Source organism: Pelophylax lessonae (genome assembly GCF_965119305.1).
Source record: "Pelophylax lessonae genome assembly, chromosome: 11".
In the NCBI taxonomy this organism is placed as follows: domain Eukaryota; kingdom Metazoa; phylum Chordata; class Amphibia; order Anura; family Ranidae; genus Pelophylax; species Pelophylax lessonae.
Window position 1 is genome coordinate 70,796,278 of NC_138778.1, and position 22,904 is coordinate 70,819,181.

Genomic DNA, 22,904 nt, shown 5'->3' on the forward strand with positions numbered 1-22,904 from the left:
AAAAAGTTAAAATCAGCTACTCACAAACATGCGTAAAGGTCAAGCATTTCAATTCCATAAAGCAGCATCTTTGTAGGAGTCCAATATCTCGTAAAGATGCAGAGCTGACGCGTTTCGAGGCCGTGCCTCTTCCTCAGAGCCTCAGAGAGTTTTTTTTATCTAAAAATGTTGCCAGAACCAAAGACCAGAGCAAGGAAATAGGTCCCTACTCCTGACTAGGCAGAAGAAGAAAAAAACTTAGTGGTATAGCAAAGAGAGGGAGTATTTCCCCTGGGACTGGCCATGGGTGTAGCCAGAGTTATTTTCTGCCTTGTGTCCTTCTTCTGTAGGGGGCAGTATAATCCAAAGGTTATGAATATCAGGAGCTGTGTCTGTCAATGAACGAAAGAGAAAGCTCTATTTGTGGGTAAAAAAAAAAAAGACATCAATTCTATTTGGGTACAGTGTTGCACGACCGCGCAATTGTCAGTTAAGGTAATGCAGTGCCGTATAGCAAAAAATGGCCTACTAATGAAAAAAAGGGGGGGGGGTAAACCTTCCCGGAGCTGAGGTGGTTAAATATCTACATCTATATTTGCTAATTACATTTGTAGTCTGTGGTATTGCAAAATGGTTGTGCGTTAGCGTTTACCTTTAGAATGCAAGTTTAGGGGTCAGGCCTAGCTGAAAGAAAACAATGCACACGCACTCTCTAGAAGAGACTTTATTACAGTAAACAATTACAGAACGCTAAATGGTGGCAGTAAAATGCAAAACTGAATATTATAGTACACTACACATGTACATTTGTAAAAGAAAGAAAAAATAAAGTAGCTGTTGAAATGAGACCAAATGTGTATATGCTAATATTCTAATGACCTTAGAAACATTATGTGCTACAGGGCCATGCTGGCCACTTGTGCTGTTTGATTCATGGTTTTTCAGTTTTTTTTTTTTTTTTGTAGGTCGTCCATCATTTGGCATATTTGCTCTTGGTATGGCAACAAAGGACAAGTTCCAAGAGCTATAATGAATGAAGTGTCACCAAGGCACATAATTGGGAAAGTATCTGTTATTTGTACCACTGTCCTGATGCAGGCTCTTTCTTCTCTAAATCGAAATCTTCCAGCTCCTGCCAAGGTTTTAATTCTGGACCTGGTAATACCACTGTCTGCAAAAGAACAAATAACCACATCAGTTATTCAGTAAAGCTGGCTGAATTTCATGTATGATGCATACAATTCTTAAAGTGTCACTAAACCCAGATCAAGAAAAACTCTCATTACATGCTATATAACAGAGTGTTCATACTGACAAATGCAAGAAAGGAGAGAGCGGCGCCAGCTTAGTATAGTACAAGTTTATTTAACACTGTTAAAATTGGTGACTCACTGTCCGAGGTTGGGTGAGACCGGTACACAAAGACTGTTAGGGTCATCCATCTTCCTCTTCCAGGATAGTGGTCATAGGAGAAGGTGGTGAGGTTCCAGAGGTATAGCCGAGCCGCTGTGGGGCTGCTAGTTGTCACTGGCCGCGGCGGAGCATGCACAAATAGGGGTTGCACGCGTTCAGAGCATCCGTGCTCCTTCGTCAAGCATCGCCTGACGAAGGAGCACGGATGCTCTGAACGCGTGCAACCCCTATTTTTCTCCTGCCAGGAAGTGATGTCATCAGGGATCAGAAGTCGGCAGCCGGAGCCCTGTTGTGCATGCTCCGCCGCGGCCAGTGACAACTAGCAGCCCCACAGCGGCTCGGCTATACCTCTGGAACCTCACCACCTTCTCCTATGACCACTATCCTGGAAGAGGAAGATGGATGACCCTAACAGTCTTTGTGTACCGGTCTCACCCAACCTCGGACAGTGAGTCACCAATTTTAACAGTGTTAAATAAACTTGTACTATACTAAGCTGGCGCCGCTCTCTCCTTTCTTGCATCTCTCAGGGCTTCTCCACGCTTCAGCCGGCTGCCGCGGACTATAGCTTCCCTACAGTACCAAACTTTGTTCCCCCCCACGCAGCCCCATAACCCCCCCCCTCCCATCCACCCACATTCCTTGTACCACCTTGGGATATTAGAAGAGCGCCATGACACCCCCCACTTTCATGTTCATACTGACAAAGCCACTAAAGCATTTATGTGTAGAGTAAAATATACCTGGTTGTGCCTGCCTTTAGCTGTCCCTCCCACCTTCTCTGTCCCGAGTACAGCCTGAGATTGTGTAGGTCAGCTGTTATTTACTGAGCATACTCCTAGTTTCAGTTCCCCTCTAAGCTCTTAAAGGGTAACTCCACTTTCGGGGGGGGGGGGGGGGGGGAATTAGCAAATAAAGAAAAAACAATATAGCGTATACAATTGCGACACAAATCATATTGTAATTGAATGTTATTAAAAATGACCTTTCTTTTTCAATCTGCAGCTGTGGTAATTTTCTAAAAATGCAATGCATAATGGGTTACCAGGAGCTGTTCTGTACACAGAATGTGTACTGACCACACCCCAGAAACATTTTCTGCTTGTGTGATTGGCTCACCAATTTTCCCAGAATTCTGCCTAAGATACGTCAGCCTAAGTCAGTGGTTTAGACATTAATGGCTGTGTGTTGAGTTATTTTAAGGGGACAGCAAATTTACACTGTTATATAAGCTTTACACCATGGGTGTCCAACCTTTTGGCTTCTCTGGGCCACATTGAGTGTAGAGAAATTTTCCCGGGCCGCATATAAAATATATACTATAGTTAAGGTATATAAGTAATAAAATGCCGCCGTGCCCTTCCCACGACACCCCACCCCGTACTAATTTAACACAACTAGAGGATAATCAAATGAAATGGAATCAGTATACAGAGGTTTACTTCTTCTGAGAGATATTAAAGGAACACTCTAACCATTATGACCACTTCAGTGATTTAAAGTCATGGTGGTAGGAGTCAGAAACACTGCACATGCTGGGATATTTACAGTTATGTGCTGGGGGATAGTTGCACCCCTAGCACATGTGACTTAGGCAGCCAGAAAATGTCATGTCCTTAATCATACATGTATGAACAAGAACATGACATATGACAAAACACAACTACTGTAGTTATTGAAAAACATATTGCAAAATTTTACACACGCTAATGCACAGACCTTTTCTACTTATTTTGCAGACTGTTGGCGGTTACTGCTGGTGCAGTTACTGCTGGTGGGTAATGCTGGTTGGTACTGCTGGTGGATAATGCTGGCGGGTACTGCTGGTCATGCTGGTACTGATGGTCATGATGTCGGGTACTGCTGGAGGAAGCAGCGGCTGCAGTAGAGAGCAGAGCCGCTGCTTCCTGTATGGCTCCTGTCACAGGCGGAGGAGGGGTGCATTTCATATCACTCCGCCTGTGACAGAGCCAGAACTATACAGGAAGCAGCGGCTCTGTCACTGACTGCAGACATCCTAAGTCTCCCGCGTCAGCCGGGAGATCCCACGGCACTTGCAGCCTACTGCGTGCCCATCCAATGCAGCCTAAACAACGCCCATCCAATGCAGCTTCACCAGTGCGTGCCCATCCAATGCAGCCTCATCAGTACCCATCCAATGCAGCCTCCCCAGTGCATGCCCATCCAATGCAGCCCAATCAGTGCCCATCCAAAGCAGCCTCACCAGTGCATGCCCATCCAATGCAGCCTGATCAGTGCCCATTAAATGCAGCCTCACCAGTGCGTGCCTATCCAATGCAGCCTCACTGGTGCATGCCCATCCAATGCAGCTTCACCAGTGCGTGCCTATCCAATGCAGCCTCACTAGTGTATGCCCATCCAATGCAGCTTCACAAGTGCGTGCCCATCCAATGCAGCCTGATCAGTGCCCATGCAATGCAGCCTCCCAAGTGCATGCCTATCCAATGCAGCCTGATCAGTGCCCATCCAATGCAGCCTCACCAGTGCATGCCCATCCAATGCATTCTGATCAGTGCCCATTCAATGCAGCCTCACCAGTGCCCATCCAATGCAGCCTCACAAGTGCGTGCCTATCCAATGCAGTCTCACTAATGCATGCCCATACAATGCAGCTTCATCAGTGTGTGCCCATCCAACGCAGCCTGATCAGTGCCCATACAATGCAGCCTCACAAGTGCATGCCAATACAATGAAATATAAAATGCAGCGCTGTAAATTAAATCCTGTGTGTGTACTATAGGAACACAAGTTCAATTAAGGATAATATTGTGGAACAGTCCAATCCACCAAAAACACCATGGTAATTGAAGAAATCCGTCAACTTGGTACTGGAATAGTGAGAACCTCCACCACACGTAAAGTGACCAAATGGCCTCTTACCAAATACAGGTGACCAATGCTCTCACACTGGTCGCCAAACGCTTTTGCTCAAAGCAGGACGGTCAGCTCCAGAAAGTGTCAGTAGAAGCTCCCAGGATCCATAATTCACCTCCCAAGGACAGGATCAACCATGTAACGTCCCTCTCAGATATGAAATGTAAAGACAGGGAAAGACCATGGTGCAGTATGTTCCAACATAAAATTTTATTTAAAATTAGGCGCACTCACCACATATAAGAGCATAAAGGACCTTCAATGAGAAATCCAACAACCGCTGAAAAGCAGTACGTTCAATCCGGCTTGTGACGTCGACGCTGGTGACTCCGCCTACATGTTTCGCAGGCAACTGCGTCATCGGGGGGGAGTGAGCGGCGTTACGGATGTCTTTTAAATGCTAGTCGGATCCGGAAATGCAGGAGATCATCAAACATGCCAATACAATGCAGCCTGATCAGTGCCCATCCAATGCAGCCTCACCAGTGCATGCCCATCCAATGCAGCCTCACCAGTGCGTGCCTATCCAATTCAGCCCATCCAATGCAGCTTCACCAGTGCGTGCTCATCTAATGCAGCCTGATCAGTGTCCATCCAATGCAACCTCACAAGTGCATGCCCATCCAACGCAGCCTGATCAGTGCCCATCCAATGCAGCCTCACATGTGTGTGCCTATCCAATGCAGTCTCACTAGTGCATGCCCATCTAATGCAGCTTCATCAGTGTATGCCCATCCAATGCAGCCTGATCAGTGCCCATACAATGCAGCCTCATAAGTGCATTCCTATCCAATGCAGCCTGATCAGTGCACATCCGATGCAGCCTCACCAGTGCATGCCCATCCAATGCAGCCTGATCAGTGTCCATCCAATGTAGCCTCACCAGTGCATGCCCATCCAATGCAGCCTGATCAGTGCCCATTAAATGCAGCCTCACCAGTGCGTGCCTATCCAATGCAGCCTCACTGGTGCATGCCCATCCAATGCAGCTTCACCAGTGCGTGCCTATCCAATGCAGCCTCACTAGTGTATGCCCATCCAATGCAGCTTCACAAGTGCGTGCCCATCCAATGCAGCCTGATCAGTGCCCATGCAATGCAGCCTCCCAAGTGCATGCCTATCCAATGCAGCCTGATCAGTGCCCATCCAATGCAGCCTCACCAGTACATGCCCATCCAATGAAGCCTAATCAGTGTCCATCCGATGTAGCCTCACCAGTGCATGCCCATCCAATGCAGCCGCACCAGTGCGTTCCCATCCAATGCAGTCTGCAATGAAGAGAGAGGAGAGCCGCTGGATTACAGAGCGGGGATCTCCCGCTTACCTGGCGACCAAAGTCATACGAAGTCCTGCCTCCTGGACCTACTCCTATGATAGACATCACCAATGTGCTGTCTATCATAGGAGCCGGTCAAGGAGGCGGGGCTTCGTATGAAAGAGGCGGCTGGGTAAGCAGAAGATCCCGCTCTGTTTGTAATCCTGCGGCACTCCCCCCGAGGCAGCCTCTGCCTACAGTTAGTTGGAAGCCGCTGTGGCCATGCCCCCGACTAGACTGACTTCCTCCCCAGCAAAAAAAACAAAAAACTGTCAGGTGGCAGTGGGCCGCATTGCCTGCAGTCCTGGGCCGCATGCGGCCCCTGGGCCACAGTTTGGACACGGCTGCTTTACACTCACTTCTTTACATTGTATTTAAGTGTCATTTCTTCAGTGTTGTCACATGAAAAGATATAATAAAATATTTACAAAAATGTGAGGGGTGTACTCACTTTTGTAAGATACGGTGTGTGTGTGTGTATATTATATATATATATATATATGTATACACACACACACACTACACCCTGAACAAAATTATAAACCCAACACTTGGTTTTTGCCCTAATTTTTCATGAGCTGAACTCAAAGATCTAACACTTTTTCTATGTACACAAAGAGGCCTATTTCTCTCAAATATTGTTCACAAATCTGTCTAAATCTGTGTTACTGAGCACTTCTCCTTTGCTGAGATAATCCATCCACCTCACAGGTGTGGCATATCAAGATGCTGATTAGACAGCATGATTATTGCACAGGTGTGTCTTAGGCTGACCACAATAAAGGCCACTCCAAAATGTGCAGTTTTACCGTATTGGAGGGTGACCACCATTTGCCTCACGCAGTGCAACACATCTCTTTTTCGCATAGAGTTGTTCAGGTTGTTGATTGTGGCCTGTGGCTGTGCAAAGTTGCTGGATATTGGCAGGATCTGGAACACGCTGTAATATACGCCGATCCAGATCATCCCAAAACATGTTTAATGAGAGACATGTCCGGTGAGTATGCTGGCTATGCAAGAACTGAAATGTTTTTGGCTTCCAAGAATTGTGTGCCTTGCAACATGGGGCCGTGCATTATCATGCTGCAACACAAGGTGATGGTCGTGGATGATGAATGGCACAGTAATGGGCCTCAGGATCTCGTCACGGTATCTCTGTGCATTTGAAATGCCATCAATAAAATGCACCTGTGTTCGTTGTCCATAACATACTCCTGTCCATACCATAACCCCACCGCCACCACGGGCCACTCAATCCACAACATTGACATCAGCAAACCGCTCACCCGCACAATGCCATACAGACTGTCTGCCGTCTGTCCTGTACATTCATCCGTGAAGAGAACACCTCTCCAAAGTGCCAGAAGCCATCGAATGTGAGCATTTGACCACTCAAGTCGGGTACGACGACGAACTGCAGTCAGGTCGAGACCTCGATGAGGACGACGAGCGTACAGATGAACTTCCCTGAGACAGTTTCTGCCAGTTTGTGCAGAAATGCTTTGGTTATGCAAACCGATTGTTGCAGCAGCTGCCTGGGTGGCTGGTCTCAGATGATCTTGGAGGAGAAGATGCTGGATGTGAAGGTCCTGGGCTGGTGTGGTTACACGTGGTCTGCAGTTGTGAGGCCGGTTGGATGTACTGCCAAACTCTCTCAAAAACGCCTTTGGAGACGGCTTATGGTAGAGAAATGAACATTCAATTCAAAACTTTCGACATCTGTTGTGTGCCGTGGGATAAAACTGCACATTTTAGAGTGAATAGTGGACCGTTCCAGGCGTCATCATACCCAGAGCTGGCTGAATAGACTGGGAACAGTCCACGGCTGTACGTGGGGGGAGCGATGCGTAGAGTAAGTAGTGCTGCGTAGAGGAGGAGGCGCTGCGAGAAGCCGGAAGCAGGAACTTGTGTGTGTGTGCGGGCAGGCAGCGTGCAGTGCGTGCTGTGTGCTGAGAGAGGAGGAGGAGAAGGAGCTGCGGGAGGAGCCGGTGCGGGAGATCTTGGGGGGAACCGAGGTGACCGTTGACTGAAGGGGTGTATCATCTGAACGGCGGTGGCAGCGGCGGAGGACCCAGAGGGACTGAAGGAGGACCAGGACGTGAGTAGGTGACCGATCAGCTCATCGGCCGCTGGGGGGAAGTCAGATGGAATAGTTTGCGACTGTGATTAACTGTAACTGTACTGTGACTGACTATAACTGTAGGTGTAGAGTAGTACCTGAGTATTTGTGAGTACCTATTGGTACCTGAGTGTGAGTACTTATTGGTACCCGAGTGTCTGAGTACCTATTGGTACCCGAGTGTCTGTGAGTACCTATTGGTACCTGAGTGTCTGTGAGTACCTATTGGTACCTGAGTATCTGTGAATACCTATTGGTACCTGAGTATCTGTGAGTACCTATTACTACCTGAGTATCTGTGAGTACCTATTACTACCTGAGTATCTGTGAGTACCTATTACTACCTGAGTATCTGGGAGTACCCGATTGTCTGGGAGTACCTGTGAGTGTCTGGGAGTGTGAGGGTAGCGGAGTACCAGAGGGTGAGAAAGTAGAGTTAAGAAGCTAGGAAACAGCCACACAGGACAGACTTAAATTACTGAATCCTCATTAGATTAGATTAGTAGGTACAATGCCCGGCGGGAGTGGAGATGCGATTCGGTGAACATCTTGTGGCATGTATACGTCCGTTGATCATGCAATCGAGGGCGAATACAGATGCCCAAAATGTAAGCACGTTGCTTCCCTGGAAGCTCAGGTCCTGAATCTAGGGAAGCAGCTGGCAACACAGACGAATGTCCATACTGAAGGAGAGCTGGGATCGTACCCGACAGGTGCAGGCCGGGGCCTGCACAGAAGAGGGTGGAGAAACGGAGGTGCAGGCATCAGAGCAGAGTAGATGGGTGACAGTTAGGAGGTGTAGAAGGGAACAAGGTACGGAGGCCGGTGCTGTGCTGGAGCACCCCAATAAATACGCCCCGTTGCGTGATGTTGGGGAAACCAGTCAGGGACCAGCATTGCTGGAGCAGAGCGACGCCCCTATCTGCCAGGGGAAGAACTCCTCCAGTGAGGCCGGGAGAAAGGGAAAGAAAAGACAGGTGCTGGTGGTAGGGGACTCAATCATTAGAAGGACAGACAGTGCAATCTGTCACAAAGACCGTGGGCGCCGAACAGTCTGTTGTTTACCGGGCGCTCAGGTTCGGCACATCGCGGAACGGGTGGACAGATTACTGGGTGGGGCTGGGGATGACCCAGCTGTCATGGTACAAGTGGGTACCAATGACATAGGCAGAGGAAGATGGAGAGTCCTATAGGATTTCAGGGACTTAGGCGCTAAGTTGAGGAGTAGGACCTCCAAGGTAGTATTTTCAGAAATACTACCTGTACCTCGAGCCACACCAGAGAGGCAGCGGGAGATTAGGGAAGTTAACAAGTGGCTGAGGAGCTGGTGTATTAAGGAGGGTTTCGGGTTCCTGGAGAACTGGGCCGACTTCTCAGTCGGCCACGCTCTTTGGTAGGGACGGATTTCACCTAAATGGAGAGGGTGCAGCTGTACTGGGTGAGAGGATGGCCATAAAGTTAGAGGGGCTTTTAAACTAGGTGATTGGGGGGAGGGTACAGATCTAGAATTAGCCAGCGGGGAGCAAGATTCAGAGGGCACAAATGGGGACATTAGTGGTAGGGTCTCTAGAGTACCTAAATCCAAGGTGGGTATGGGGAAAAAAAATCACAAGAACAGCCTAAAAACAACAACATCAAACGAGGATATATGCAACCGGTCAAAATTACGAGGTTTGTATACCAATGCCAGAAGCCTGGCTAATAAGATGGGAGAGCTGGAGCTGCTGATGTTTGAGGACTTAGATTTTGTGGGGATAACAGAGACTTGGTTTGACAACTCTCATGACTAGATGGTGACCATTCAGGGGTACTCCCTTTATCGCAGAGATAGAGAAGGTAAAATAGGGGGAGGGGTATGTCTGTATATTAAGAACAGTGTACAGGTAAATTTGAGGGATGATATTAATAATGGAGCTATGGACGAGGCAGAATCCCTATGGGTAGAACTTAAAGGGGAAGGCACTATAGGGAGGGTAATATTGGACATATGTTATAGGCCCCCCAACCAGAGGGAGGAGGGGAGGCGGACCTCCTTTTACAGATGGGATTGGCAGCAAGGATGGGAAATGTCATAATGGAGGACTTTAATTATCCAGATACAGACTGGGCAGAAGGAACCGTGCATTCAGCCAAGGCTCAGCAGTTCCTAAATGTTTTGCAGGACAATTTCATGGGTCAAATGGTGAACGCACCGACAAGAAACAATGCGGTACTTGACCTACCTGCTTACGGATATAGAAATACGGGGCAACTTAGGAAACCGTGACCATAGGTCAAAAAGTTTCAGTATTAATTATAGTAATAGGAAACACAAGGGTAATATAAGGACACTGAATTTCAAAATATCATATGGGATAGAACCCTGGGAACAAAGAACACTGAGGAAAAATGGGAGTGCTTCAAGAGCATACTAAACAAAGGGATTGGCCAGTGATTGGCCAGTGCATTCCAAAGGGAAATACATTTAAAAAACTAAACCCTGGGTGGCTAAACTCCAACATAAAAATGCATATTAATACTAAAGAAAAGGCCTTCAAAAAATACAAGGCTGAGGGGGTCATTGGCAGCATTCAAGCATTACAAAAAGTGTAATAAGAAATGTAAAGGCGAAATCAGGACGGCTAAAATTGAACACGAGACACATATTGCGGAAGAGAGTAAAAAGAACCCCAAAAAATTCTTTAAGTATATAAACAGTAAGAAAGCGAAGCCAGAACACATTGGCCCCATAAAAGACAACGAAGGAAATTTGGCCACAGAGGACAGGGAAAAGGCGAAAGTGTTAAATAATTCTCTTCAGTCTTCACAAAAGAATTCGGGGGGGCTACACTAACCCAGCTTGTAAAGCTAAAGTAAATAATACACCTCAGGAAGTACCGCCATGGCTAACAGAAGATAGACTTAAAACTAAACTAGAGAAACTTAAAATAAATAAATCACCGGGGCCGGATGGCTTGCACCCGAGGGTTCTTAAAGAGCTCAGCCAGGTGATTGCCAGACCATTATTCTTGATCTTTAAGGATAGTCTACTGACGGGTATGGTGCCTGCTGATTGGAAAAAAGCCACAGTGGTACCAATATTTAAAAAAGAGCCGAGATATATCCCGGGTAACTATAGGCCAGTCAGCCTAACATCAGTAGTCTGCAAGATTTTGGAGGGGATGTTAAGGGACCACATAAAAGACTTTAATAATGAAAACGGTATTATTAGTAGTAATCAGCATGGATTCATGAAAAATCGTTCTTGCCAAACCAATCTATTAATCTTCTACGATGAAGTGAGCTGCCACCTAGATAAAGGTAAGCCTGTGGATGTGGTGTATCTGGACTTTGCAAAGGCCTTTGACACCGTTCCCCACAAACGCTTACTGTACAAACTAAGGAATGTAGGTATGGACCATAGGGTGAATACCTGGATAGAGAACTGGCTCCAGGGGAGAGTCCAGAAAGTGGTGATTAATGGGGAGTACTCGGATTGGGCAGGTGTGGAAAGTGGGGTGCCCCAGGGTTCTGTCCTGGGGCCAATCCTGTTTAATTTATTCATAAATGCTCTAGAGGAGGGGGATATCTAGTACAATCTCAGTATTTGCAGATGATACTAAACTAAGCATGCCAATATCTTCTATGCAGGATGTGGAAACCTTACAAGCGGACCTGAACAAAATAATGGGGTGGGCATCTACATGGCAGATGAGGTTTAATGTTGAAAAATGTAAAGTAATGCACTTGGGTGCCAGAAACCAGAAAGCAAGCTACTCGCTGAGGGGGGGGGGGGGGGACCTCTGGGTGAGTCTAAGATGGAAAAGGACCTGGGGGTACTGGTAGACAACAGGCTTGGCAGTGGCATGCAATGCCAAGCCGCTGCAAGCAAAGACAACAGAATACTGGGATGTATAAAAAAGGGGATTCACTCCAGAAATAAAGAGATTATTCTCCCTCTCTACAAGACTCTGGTCCGGCCACATCTGGAGTATGCTGTCCAGTTCTGGGCACCGGTCCTCAGGAAGGATGTGACTGAACTGGAAAGAGCCCAGAGAAGGGCAACAAAAATAATTAGGGGAATGGAGGACATCAGCTATGAGGAAAGACTACAAGCACTGAACTTATTCTCTCTGGAGAAGAGAAGCTTATGGGGGTATATGACATCAATGTACAAATACTGTACTGGCAACCCTAGCATAAGGAACAAACTATTCAGAGAAAGGAAATACAATAAGACACGTGGCCACTCACTAAACTAGATGAAAGGCGGTTTAACCTTAAAGTACGTAGGGGGTTCTTTACTGCCAGAGCAGTAAGGATGTGGAATTCTCTTCCGCAAACAGTCGTATGAGCAGGGAGCATCCAGAGGCGTAACTAGAACCTTCAGGGCCCCGATGCAAGAAACCATGAAGGGCCTCCCAAACCCCTGGCCGGGGCCCTTCCCTTCAAGCCCGGGGCTTTTCCCACTAATCCTGGGGCTCTTTACTCTTGTTGCATGGCCTTTCATTATGGTCCCGCAGCAGGATCCTTTCACAAGTTCTGCAGTGGGCCCCCTTCCTGCAATCTTGGGGCCTCTCCACAGTGGTGCAATGCCAGGGCCCGGTTGCAAGTGTGACCTTTGAGATCCTGGAAGTTCACCCACTGGTTTGCTACTGGGCCCCCTGGAGCATGGGGCCCGGTAGCAATTGCAACCCCTGCAACCCCTGTAGTTACACCCCTGGGAGCATCGATAGTTTCAAAAAACTATTAGATGGGCACCTTAAAGACCACAACATACAGGGGTATACAATGTACAGTTAACAGCAAACACACACACATTATAGGTTGAAACTGGATGGACTGATGTCTTTTTTCAACCTCACTAACTATGTAACACTAGCAATAAAATTATTAATACTTTGTACATGCTTGTTGAAGGCTAATGTTTGCAGCCTCAAATAAAAGGACAAAGATGCACAGGGCTTTATGAACAGCAACTATTTAGAAATCTTTTATTTTATTTTTGGCTGATCCTGGGTTCACACTTGTGCATTGTGAACACTGCATGTGATTCCCACCACATTCCTGTGCAAATAGAAACAAAATATTCCCCACGTACACATTCAAGATAACCGGCAGTTCAGTGATGCTGGGTGCTGTAATGACCATAGGTTGGAAACCGTGGATACTCAAAGTGAAGAAATGTCATCAGCAGACCAGGGATCCCTCAAAATGGTGAAAAGCTTTATTCCATGGGCACATAATAGATAGGTGACTTGCCTGATGAAGGGGCCCTGCATAGCTCCGAAACGTTGCTACATATCTATTATGTGACCATGGAATAAAGCTTTGGACCCTTTCAAGGAATATTTGGTGTGCTGATGACATTTCTTCAATTAGAGCATTCCTGTGCAAATCACATGCAATGTCGGTGGGGTGTGATTTCAGCTATACATTTTGTATGGCTGAAATCGCATCCGCACCAAAATGGTGCAGGATCCTTTTTTCCCCGCACAAATAAATCGCATCGCATAGGTTTTCACACCCATGCAATGCGATTCTGGCAATCGCACTGCATTTTGTGATCTGTTTCGAGGGGTCGTTAAGATAACATTGACATCTGCAGCAGCTCGCATGGACGCTGTGCAACTGCAATGCGATGCGGGAAATGCACAGGATTCGCTGCATTTTCCGCATAGCATAAGTGTGAACCGGGGCTCAGCCACAAAATTATTGCACTGCCAGAGTGAACTAGCTCATGAACCATACACTAAACATAACATGGAGGCCTCTCTCATGTTACCTTTACTTACCTTAACAATGGGCTCCTTAGGTGGTGCCCAGGCAGGAACGATTTTGCCATGCATTCTCCATGCCCCATATGGGTTCACCAAGTGACGTTCAAAAACAACATATTCTAACACGTCCCGTGGCTTGTCCTTTCCGCATTCAACCCGGCCAAATCGATCATAGATTATTAGGGTCTGTAATCACAGTTTAAACAGCAGAATGCAAGCAAAGGAACAGTGAGTGAAGTAAAATGATTGCTTATTTTCTATTCACTATAATATGTTCTAGGCTTTTTAAAAAGAGAGCAGCTAACTAATTATTTGGCCCTGAAAATACTTTGATCGCAAAAATTACAAAAATACAATAGGACAGTCCAACAGACTTTGAGCCTACTCATACTATGAGTGGGCTGAACAAAATAAATAACAGGATTCCTCCCATCTAAACTAAACAGATGGATGACTCTACCCTGCTGGCTTTTGTATTCTGACAGTCAGTACCTGTCAAAATACTGCTGACTGGCTGCAGTTATTGTTCGGCCACCCACAGATCAATTCTCATCCTATTCAGCAGGAATTGGATGAAATTTGATTAGTGGATGGCAAGCTCAGCCTCAGAATACCTCAAAACACATTCCTCCCTGCTAACCTTTTCTCAGCTAGTCTCACCGCATGCTCCTTTCATTTAAAGTGGAAGTAAACTTTTAACATTAAAATTTTACCTATAGGTAAGCCTATAATAAGGCTTACCTATAGGTAGTATAAATATCTCCTAAACGTGCACCGTTTATGAGATATTTACTGTACATGCAGCCAGTAACATCACTGGTGCATGCGCTCTGAAGGAGTGGCCACCTGTGCCGTGAACAGCAGCTCCCGCGTCACAGATACGGAGTCTGCAAACCCGAAAGCAAGACGGGTGAAGATGGAGGTGGCCTCCAGCGATGACAGCGCATCACTGGAATGCTAAGTTTTACATAATAATACGCTAATTCCCATGAGCTATCTTAGCACCACAATTAGCTGCAAGACATTATATTGATTACTTTTTAAGCAGATAAGTACTTCTATCACACTTGGGAAACACTAGGTAAGCTGTCTCTGCATTGAACACCTTCACTGCTTGGGCTCCCTATACGTTAACCGAGGTATGTGCTTTGATTATCTGATCACAACTATGGGATTGGGGTGCAAGCTGACACCCCAGTCACAATGTCTTTTTTTGGAAACATTGTGGTCATCACTTTGACCAGGTAATCCAAATTAGGGCTGCAACTAACGATTATTTTAATAATCGATTCGTTGCCGATTATTTTTTCGATTAATCGGATAAAATCATAAAAAAACTCAATATGCCTTTTTTTTAATTTATTTAAAATAATAATGAACAAACAGAGAGTTAGTGCCGGTTCACACTTGTGCGGTTTGCGAAATCGCATGTAATTCGGAGCGCACTGCTCCTAAATTACATGCGATCCACATGTGCGGATGCGAGTTCAGCCATATACTTTGTATGGCTGAATTCGCAGCGCAACCACAGTAAACTCGCACATGAGGCTTTTTTTGAGCCGCCTCAGAATCGGATCGCACAGTGGTAAGTGGTTCACACTTGTGTGATCTGATTCTGTGCAAACTTGCAGATCGCACTGCAATATGCAATTGCAACTGGGCGTGTCGTTAACTTTTAATTTGCACCCCCTGTGTATCGCATATGGCAGTGTGAACTGCCAGATGTGCGGATGCGATGCGGGAACACGCTGCATATTCGCAGCGTTCCCGCATCGCACAAATGTGAACCGGCATTAAGGCCATCGCATCCACACATCTGGCAGTTCACACTGCCATATGCGATACGCAGGGGGTGCAAACTAAAAGTTAACGACACCCCCAGTTGCGATCGCATATTGCAGTGCGATCTGCAAGTTCGCACAGAATCGGATCGCACAAATGTGAACCACCTACCACTGTGCGATCTGATTCTGAGGCGGCTCAAAAAAAGCCTCATGTATGGCTGAACTTGCATCCGCACATGAGATCGCATGTAATTTAGGAGCAGTGCGCTCCGAATTACATGCAATCTCGCAAACCGCACAAGTGTGAACCGGCTCTTATACCAAAACTTTTTTTTTTTTTTTTTTTAAATTAAGCTGCTATATACTGTAAATAATATAATAAATGCTTATCTAGAGAAGAGTTAATATTCCTTATAAAGTGCAATATTATAATAGAAAAATAAGTGAATAAAAACGTCCATGTCAGCCATAGATATGAAATAGGCAGCATAGAAAGACCCCCTATATGTGTTATATGGACGTTTTTAATCACTTATTTTTCTATTATAATATTGCACTTCATAAATAATATTAACTCGTTTATCTGGATAAGCTTTTATTTTGTTTTTTGGCGGGCTGCATTGCATGGAATGGACACTGTAACTAGTACTAAGCTCGGCACACTCACATTTTGCTGCTTCTCCCTCAGCTCGATATGACTCACTCCCTCACTGACTCAGCAAGAAGGCAGGGAGCAAAGGAGGGGGGAGGAGGGAGGTCACGGAAGCCGTGCTGCGAGATAGAGACAGTGAGTGCACACTGCATTTTCACAGAGGAGACGGAGCTCGCTGACAGTCGGGGAATGTCAAAAAAGCAGCACAACTAATCGACGGAGCAACTAATCGATAATGACAATCGTTGACAACGATTGTAATTATCGATTATTATCAATTTAGTCGATTAATTGTTTCAGCCCTAATCCAAATAGCAACTTGCCTGACGCCGCTTAGGCCATCCACCTATGACGGTCTTACTTGGCTACAGGTATATATACTATTATTACATCATGCAAATTTGAATAGTTCTAATCACTAGATGCATTGGTCAATTACATACTATATATTTACATAAAACTCCTTTCTCTTTGGCATTTTAGTGTTATAAGGGCACAGGTGTTACACACCAGCCCTGGGTCCCTGTGACTCGCACAATATAGTTGGCTTGTGAATTGCACCATGCAGTTCCCTGCAACATCCTTCCAACATTGGCGCCTGTCATCTCTATAAGCAGTACCCTATCATCAGCTACATTCTGAGTTGGTATTGGAGAAAATGTATACATACCAATCCCTCACGGATACGTGAGTACTGCAATGTACAGTTATACGCAGCATTATACTGCATGCATTGTTTACATCTTGACATATTGTATTTACATTACATTGTTCTCATTTAGATATATATGTGTGAATTGGGATACAGCCTATAAAGAAGGACGTCACCCCCTTTATGTCCGAAACATGTCAGGCATAATTCACATTCCATCACCATAATCTAACATTCACAATATGTTTTTTAACATTTTATATACATATTTATCATCTCTTTCATAGTGACATAATCTGTATTGTGTACTTTTCTGTATACCTTTTTATATAAAATTCTTGAATAAAATACATTTAAATTTTATGTATGGTATTTGTCAATATAGTCCATGAGGGGGCATATAGGACATTGGCCTTTTCCTTTTTTCAAACGTAAGTTTCACATAATGTGCTAGTATGAGATGCATACTAGCACAATATGGCTTTACCTTGCAGGTAAGAAAAAAAAAAAAAACCTCCAGTGGTTTACAACCCGCTTTAACTCATCTACCTGCCACCTCTATCTTCAGATTTATCTGTCCAACTTGTACAGCACTAAAGCCCTGCCATCTTTCTTGTGCCTTAGCTCATGCCATTCTTAGGGCAGGTTCATAGCAAAACGCAGTGCAGGAAAGGTGTGCTTCATGTGCATTTCCCAAACCGCATGTGAACGCACTACCATTGTGATCTGCATGCAGGTGCCAATTAATTGTTAATGCAACCCCAAACGTAGATTGCAAATGCAGCCGTATCTGAAGCCACCAAATTGTATGCTTCTGCAGTGCTTGCACTACTTTTTCCGTGATTCAGTGCGATCTCCAACCCATTCAAATGAATAGGCAGTCAAAACTGACTGTACAGGAATGGGCGCATTTCACTGTGAACTGGTCCTCAAAGTGTATTTCCCATTTTGCAGTTATTTTGAGAAAACCCACGTTTGTTTAGTATGTGTCCCTTTTTGCAAAGCATGGCAAAAAAAAAAAATTTTTTAAATATTTCTACCTCAGGAGGTGGTGTCATTGCCTATGAAAAGGTTTTTAGAGAGAGAGACTGTCCTAAGTCTGTTCTCATTAACATACTGCGCATTGCAGCCTCTACACATATAACCTTTCTGTTAGGACAGACAAGTGTTCAAACCTAGTTACAATTGATAAGGATATCTGAGAGGGTTAATTATGGCAAACACCGCTGCCGAGCCCTCTCAAAAAGTACCTAGGCTGGAAGGTCCAAAATTGAGCATCTAAAAAAAAAAAAAATAGGTAAGCTGCAATTTTTTTTTTTTTTCAAGGTATGTTATGTGAATGGGAACATGTAACAATCATAAAGTAGGTTTTATCCCAAAAGTGGAAATACAATAGGTTCCAACACCATCTTATGCCCCACAGTCTCATTTCCCCCTTATTGCGTTACAAATCATTGTGATATACTGCATATAGATATTCCTTTTACTAAATATTAAGTACTAAATCCATTTTTTTAAACAAAATAATTCTATATTTTTCACTGTTTTTTTTTTTTTTGACATGCATGTTATTGGAGCCCAGAATTGGCTGCATACCTCTACCATGAACTAAGCTTTGGCAAAGAAAATGCATTCTATCTTTGAAGCGTTTGAATTAACCTCCACCCACTGTAGTTCATCGCTATCACACATATACCAGATACCCTACACTAAGGAGGTTTGTCACTCACCTGCTTGCTGTGCATTCGAACAGTCACTTGACCGTAAAGATTTCCCTTAGAGGCCATTTCAGGGCATCGGACCTGCACGACTCTGGGAGGCTCAAGAGACTCTACAAATGACCAGTGTATTGTGCGATATCTATTACCTCGCACCATTTCCTAAAAGATGAGAAATAGAAAATAATCTGGAAGTTAGAGAGCTATCGAGAAACAAATGTATGGGTTAGCATTACATGCTGCATTGTTTGTTTTTTCGCAATCACAATATAAACTTGTACCTTGTAAAGGAGGAGTTGGTTTTTGTTATTTTAATAATCTTTTAGCACACATCTGCCTGAGCATGGTTAGCCTCCCCACTTGTAACATAGTTACATGGGTTTATGTGTATCTTTGTAGCCTTTGCTGTATCAGGAAGGTTGTTGGGTCTGGTCTCTTCAACCACCTCTCCTACAGTTGCATACATTTTTGTTAACAACTCCTATATATTTGATATGCCAGGCTTTTTTTTTTTTTTTTTTCTATCAACTATTTCTATAACTGGAATGCTGGTGGAGTAAACAATAGCCAAAACACTATGGTGTCTAAAATTTCCTAACAGTACCTAAATAGTGTTGGGCATTTCTGCACCATATGTACTATGGTGTCTTGCCCTATTTCACATCTAGCCCAGGTCGGCGATTGCCTACGCCCCCAAAAGTATAATTTTTGTGGTGTTCGGCTAGTTCTGTGCAGAATGAATAATAGGTCAAGTTTTTGCATAGGTGAAGTGGAAGGTTTAGTTACCTGGTTACTATAGTTTGAGCATTTGATCATTCAGTTTGTCAATGGTTCTAGGTATTCTTCACAGTCTCTTCCACAGAGCAGTGTATGAACTAGGGTTACACCCGATGACGTCAGTACGACGAAACATGTAGAGTGTGCACCGCATCACTTCCGCTTTTGTTGTTTGGTCGGCTTGGAACGCAGATCGGGTCGGTGGAACGCACGCCGTTCACCACTACACCGCTAGAGAGGACCTTGCGGCTCCTAAGCCTTATGAATGATTGTTACCGCTGCTATTTATGTGAGTACCTGTTTTTACCTTTGATGCAATAAAGACTGTTAAGCGATATTTCACTATTGGAGGCATTTTTTTATACATGTCCTGGGATGGCTTTTATGGAGTACTAAAGCTGGGATATCCTTACCAATACGCCAATGAATTGTGACCCGGGGAATCGTAGCAATTAAAGTGGACCAGGTGACGGGACCCCTCTTCCTTGGGAGCGATCCCTAAAATATCGACCTGCGCTCTACCCCTGTGCGAGGAGCTTTTTCTGGTAAGCTCGGTATTTTATTAGAAAGGGGAGCACCGGACCCACTGGACAGGGGAGCACCAAATTTTCTCACCCTATAATTATCCACCCCGCGGCACCAGGGATATTGGCACCTTATTATAACTGTGGACTGTTAAAATTGTATGCGTTTTTGAGGACTTTTTTGTGCATCTTTTTGAGCATTTTTTGACCATATATTCCTGCGCATTTCTTCCATTGGCACGCTATTGTTTTGGAGGCATCTTATACAAGGACACATATCTATATTTGAGTTTTTTGCATCTTATATTTTTTATTTTTCCACCACCATTTTTATTGGTGCACTCAACTTTTTTCTGTGTACCCCACTAGGTCCTCTGACCCTTTTGGGACCGAGACCACTGTAGATCACTTTTTCGAGCACCTTACACTTTAGTCACTTAGGCCACTTTAACCAATATTTCTGAGTCATTTGTTTTACTTTTTCTATTTTGGCTTTGCACTTTATAGGGTATTTATTGCACCATAATTTATCCGGCTCATTTCATATCAATTTGCACACCTATACACTTAAAATCTTGCTGGCACAAGTATTATTTCTTTTTTTCTATAGTGGTGCTTACCACCTGTGTTGCACTATCTATTAACGTCACCTTCTCACCCTCACTCGAAGGGCACTAGTTCTATTTATATATTTTTTAAAAGGTGTTTTATGTTTTATATTTACGCTACCGTATAGATTTTATGCTCACGTATTGTTGTCCTTTATAGGAAAGGTTTTTATACCATATAATTGAATTTTACCTTCCTTTTAACAATCTGGGAATCAGTATACCACGTATTTATTTATATATTTATTGCTTTTCATTTCCTGTTTTTTTCCTATTTATTGCAATCCATTTTGTGATATTCACACATAGTATCTCCCAGTATTGATACAAGCACCTATTTCATTTTATACACATATTGGCAGCGCCAAGCACTTCCTTCTTCTTCCACATGAACTAGGGATCGACCGATTATCGGCAATGCCGATATATCAGGGGCCGATACGCACTTTCCCCGATATATCGGAATCAGCCCGAGGTTACCGATAAGTGCTTGTACCGGAGTGTTGCCTGCAGCTAGAGGCATCACCCCGGTACCGGCGTCCATAGCCGACAGTCGGCTGTCTGATCGGGTCTCCATTTAAAAAACCCAGAAGTGATGTCATGACATCACTTCCGGGTACTCGGCGGCAAATTCAAAAAAATGCGAGCATTCAAAACAGCTAAACTTGGCGTTTTGAATGCTTTTAAGTGCAGAGGAGGGGTTTGGGGTCTTTTAGATCCCTCCACCAGAGTACCTGTGAAAAATAAAAAAAAATTAAAACATTTTAAATGTTCAAAAATATCGTCCGACAACGATATCCGATGACCAAAATATCGGTATAGCCACTAAAAAACGACATCGGTCAATCACTAGTATAAACAGTTAAAAAGGGATTTTGAGTGACCTTAAAATTGTTCATCTTTTTTTTTTTTTTTTACAAACAAGGTTGCTCTTTATTGAAAAAAATCAAAATTAAACAACAGTATACAACAAACGTGTAGCCATTGGCCAGCATCGTAGACAGATGGGAGAAACCAGTGCGCTAGTAGCGCCCGAGTAAGCGTGGTGGGGAAACATTGCATACATACAGTAACAGAAAATACAGAGAGAAGTAAACAGGTACAAAACCGGCAGACAAGGGAGCCAAATAGCAGCAAGGAGAAGTGGAGCTAAACCGCACCCATCCACCCGGGGCTGCCAAATCTTTTCGTATTTGTGGGGACAGTTTCGATTAATGTAAGTAAGTTTGTACAGAGGGAGAGCCCCGTTCACAAGGGCCACCCACACAGTCAGCGTGGGGGGGGGGGAGGGAGAACCCCAGCGAAGAATGATTTCCTTCCTAGCATAATACAGCAACAAAGAAATCATCAGCCGCGAGTACTTAGAGCGTCTAACCTTATCAGGAATGCCCAAGAGTGCCAGCTTCGGGGTGCGTGTGACAGTGAGATGGAGACGAGTGTTCAGGAGGTCAAACACAGCACCCCAAAACTCCTCCACCCGTGGGCAAGTCCAAAACATATGCAAGTAAACATTTAGGGCAGTCGGCCAATCTCGTAGATCCATTCTGTGCAGTCTCAGTGGAGTGAAATAAATTCTGTGCAGAAATTTAGTATGGATAAGTTTGTCTCTAGAGGCAATAACCGATCTGGTGCCATTTCCCCGGCAGTCCTCCCATTCCTCCCTATCTAGGGCAGGCAAATCCGAAGACCAGCATTGTCAAAGACGCTCCAGGGCAGGAGAGTCCGTAACCAACAAGGTAGCGTAAAGGACAGAAAGAGGCTTAGGGAGCTCAGCCTGCGCGAGCACATCCTCCACACGATCGGTCTGTAGGACCGGGGTGGTTGGGAACAGGGCACGAACCGCATGTTGCAGCTGGAGGTAGCGGAAACCTATCCAGTGAGGCAGGGTGAAGGAGCCACGCAAGTCCGGAAGCGTGCGAAGTGTGCCAAGTGGCATAATGTCTTTTAGCCGCTGGATGCCACATCGGGTCCACACCTGCGGATCAGGAAGCATCCGCAAATGAGGGAGCGACGGGTTGCCCCAAAGGGGCTGATAAGGAAGTATTAGGCTGGAGAAACCGCACTCTGGCCACTTGCCAAACCGGGAGAGTAGTCCTGGTGGGGAGGGGAAGAGACGGATAAGCACCCGCGCCACGGTAGGCCAGGTTGCTGAGACCCGCCAGGGAGCCCAGACAAGCAGCCTCCAGGCACGTTGTCGCATTTGACCTAGACCCCGCAAGCCACCAGTGTATGGTAACCAGGACGGCCGCCCAAAAATAAAATTTGAAATGAGGAAGGGCCAGTCCCCCCCCGAGGACACCGAGAGTTGTAAAGTAGAGCGCGCCAGCCGGGGATGCGAGCCAGCCCACAAAAAAGAGCAGATACAGGCGTCCAGGTCACGGAAAAAAAAAACGGCGGGGATCCACAACGGGGAAGGGCGAAAATCAAAGAAATTTAGGCAAAAAAATAATTTTGATGATGTTAATGCGGCCCACGAGAAGTCGGTTCAGGATAGGAGCAACATTGCGAGAGAGGTTATCTCTGGGGTCTTTAGTGATCTTGACACCCAGGTACTTAAATTCGTCAACCTACAACAAAGGGGAAGGGACCGCCAGGGTCCTCGCATCCGGATCCAGAGGGAACAAAACCGATTTGGTCCAATTAATACGAATCCCCGAAAACCCGCCGAAGGATTCGAAAATGGCCAGGGCAGCCTGAAGGGACGAGGAT

General features: G+C 45.2%; 1 protein-coding gene across 1 annotated transcript in view; it reads right to left on the reverse strand.

Annotated features, from left to right (window-relative positions):
* Positions 1-952: 952 nt before the first annotated feature.
* The window catches only part of MRPL45 (mitochondrial ribosomal protein L45), a 97,565-nt gene continuing 75,613 nt past the window's right edge, over positions 953-22,904 (reverse strand). The window contains exons 6-8 of the mRNA XM_082272920.1: positions 18,299-18,448; positions 13,496-13,666; positions 953-1,150 (exon numbers count right to left, since the gene is read on the reverse strand). Coding sequence (XP_082129046.1) covers positions 1,052-1,150; positions 13,496-13,666; positions 18,299-18,448 — 420 coding nt within the window. The 3' untranslated portion in view covers positions 953-1,051. The remainder of the gene's footprint in view (positions 1,151-13,495; positions 13,667-18,298; positions 18,449-22,904) is intronic.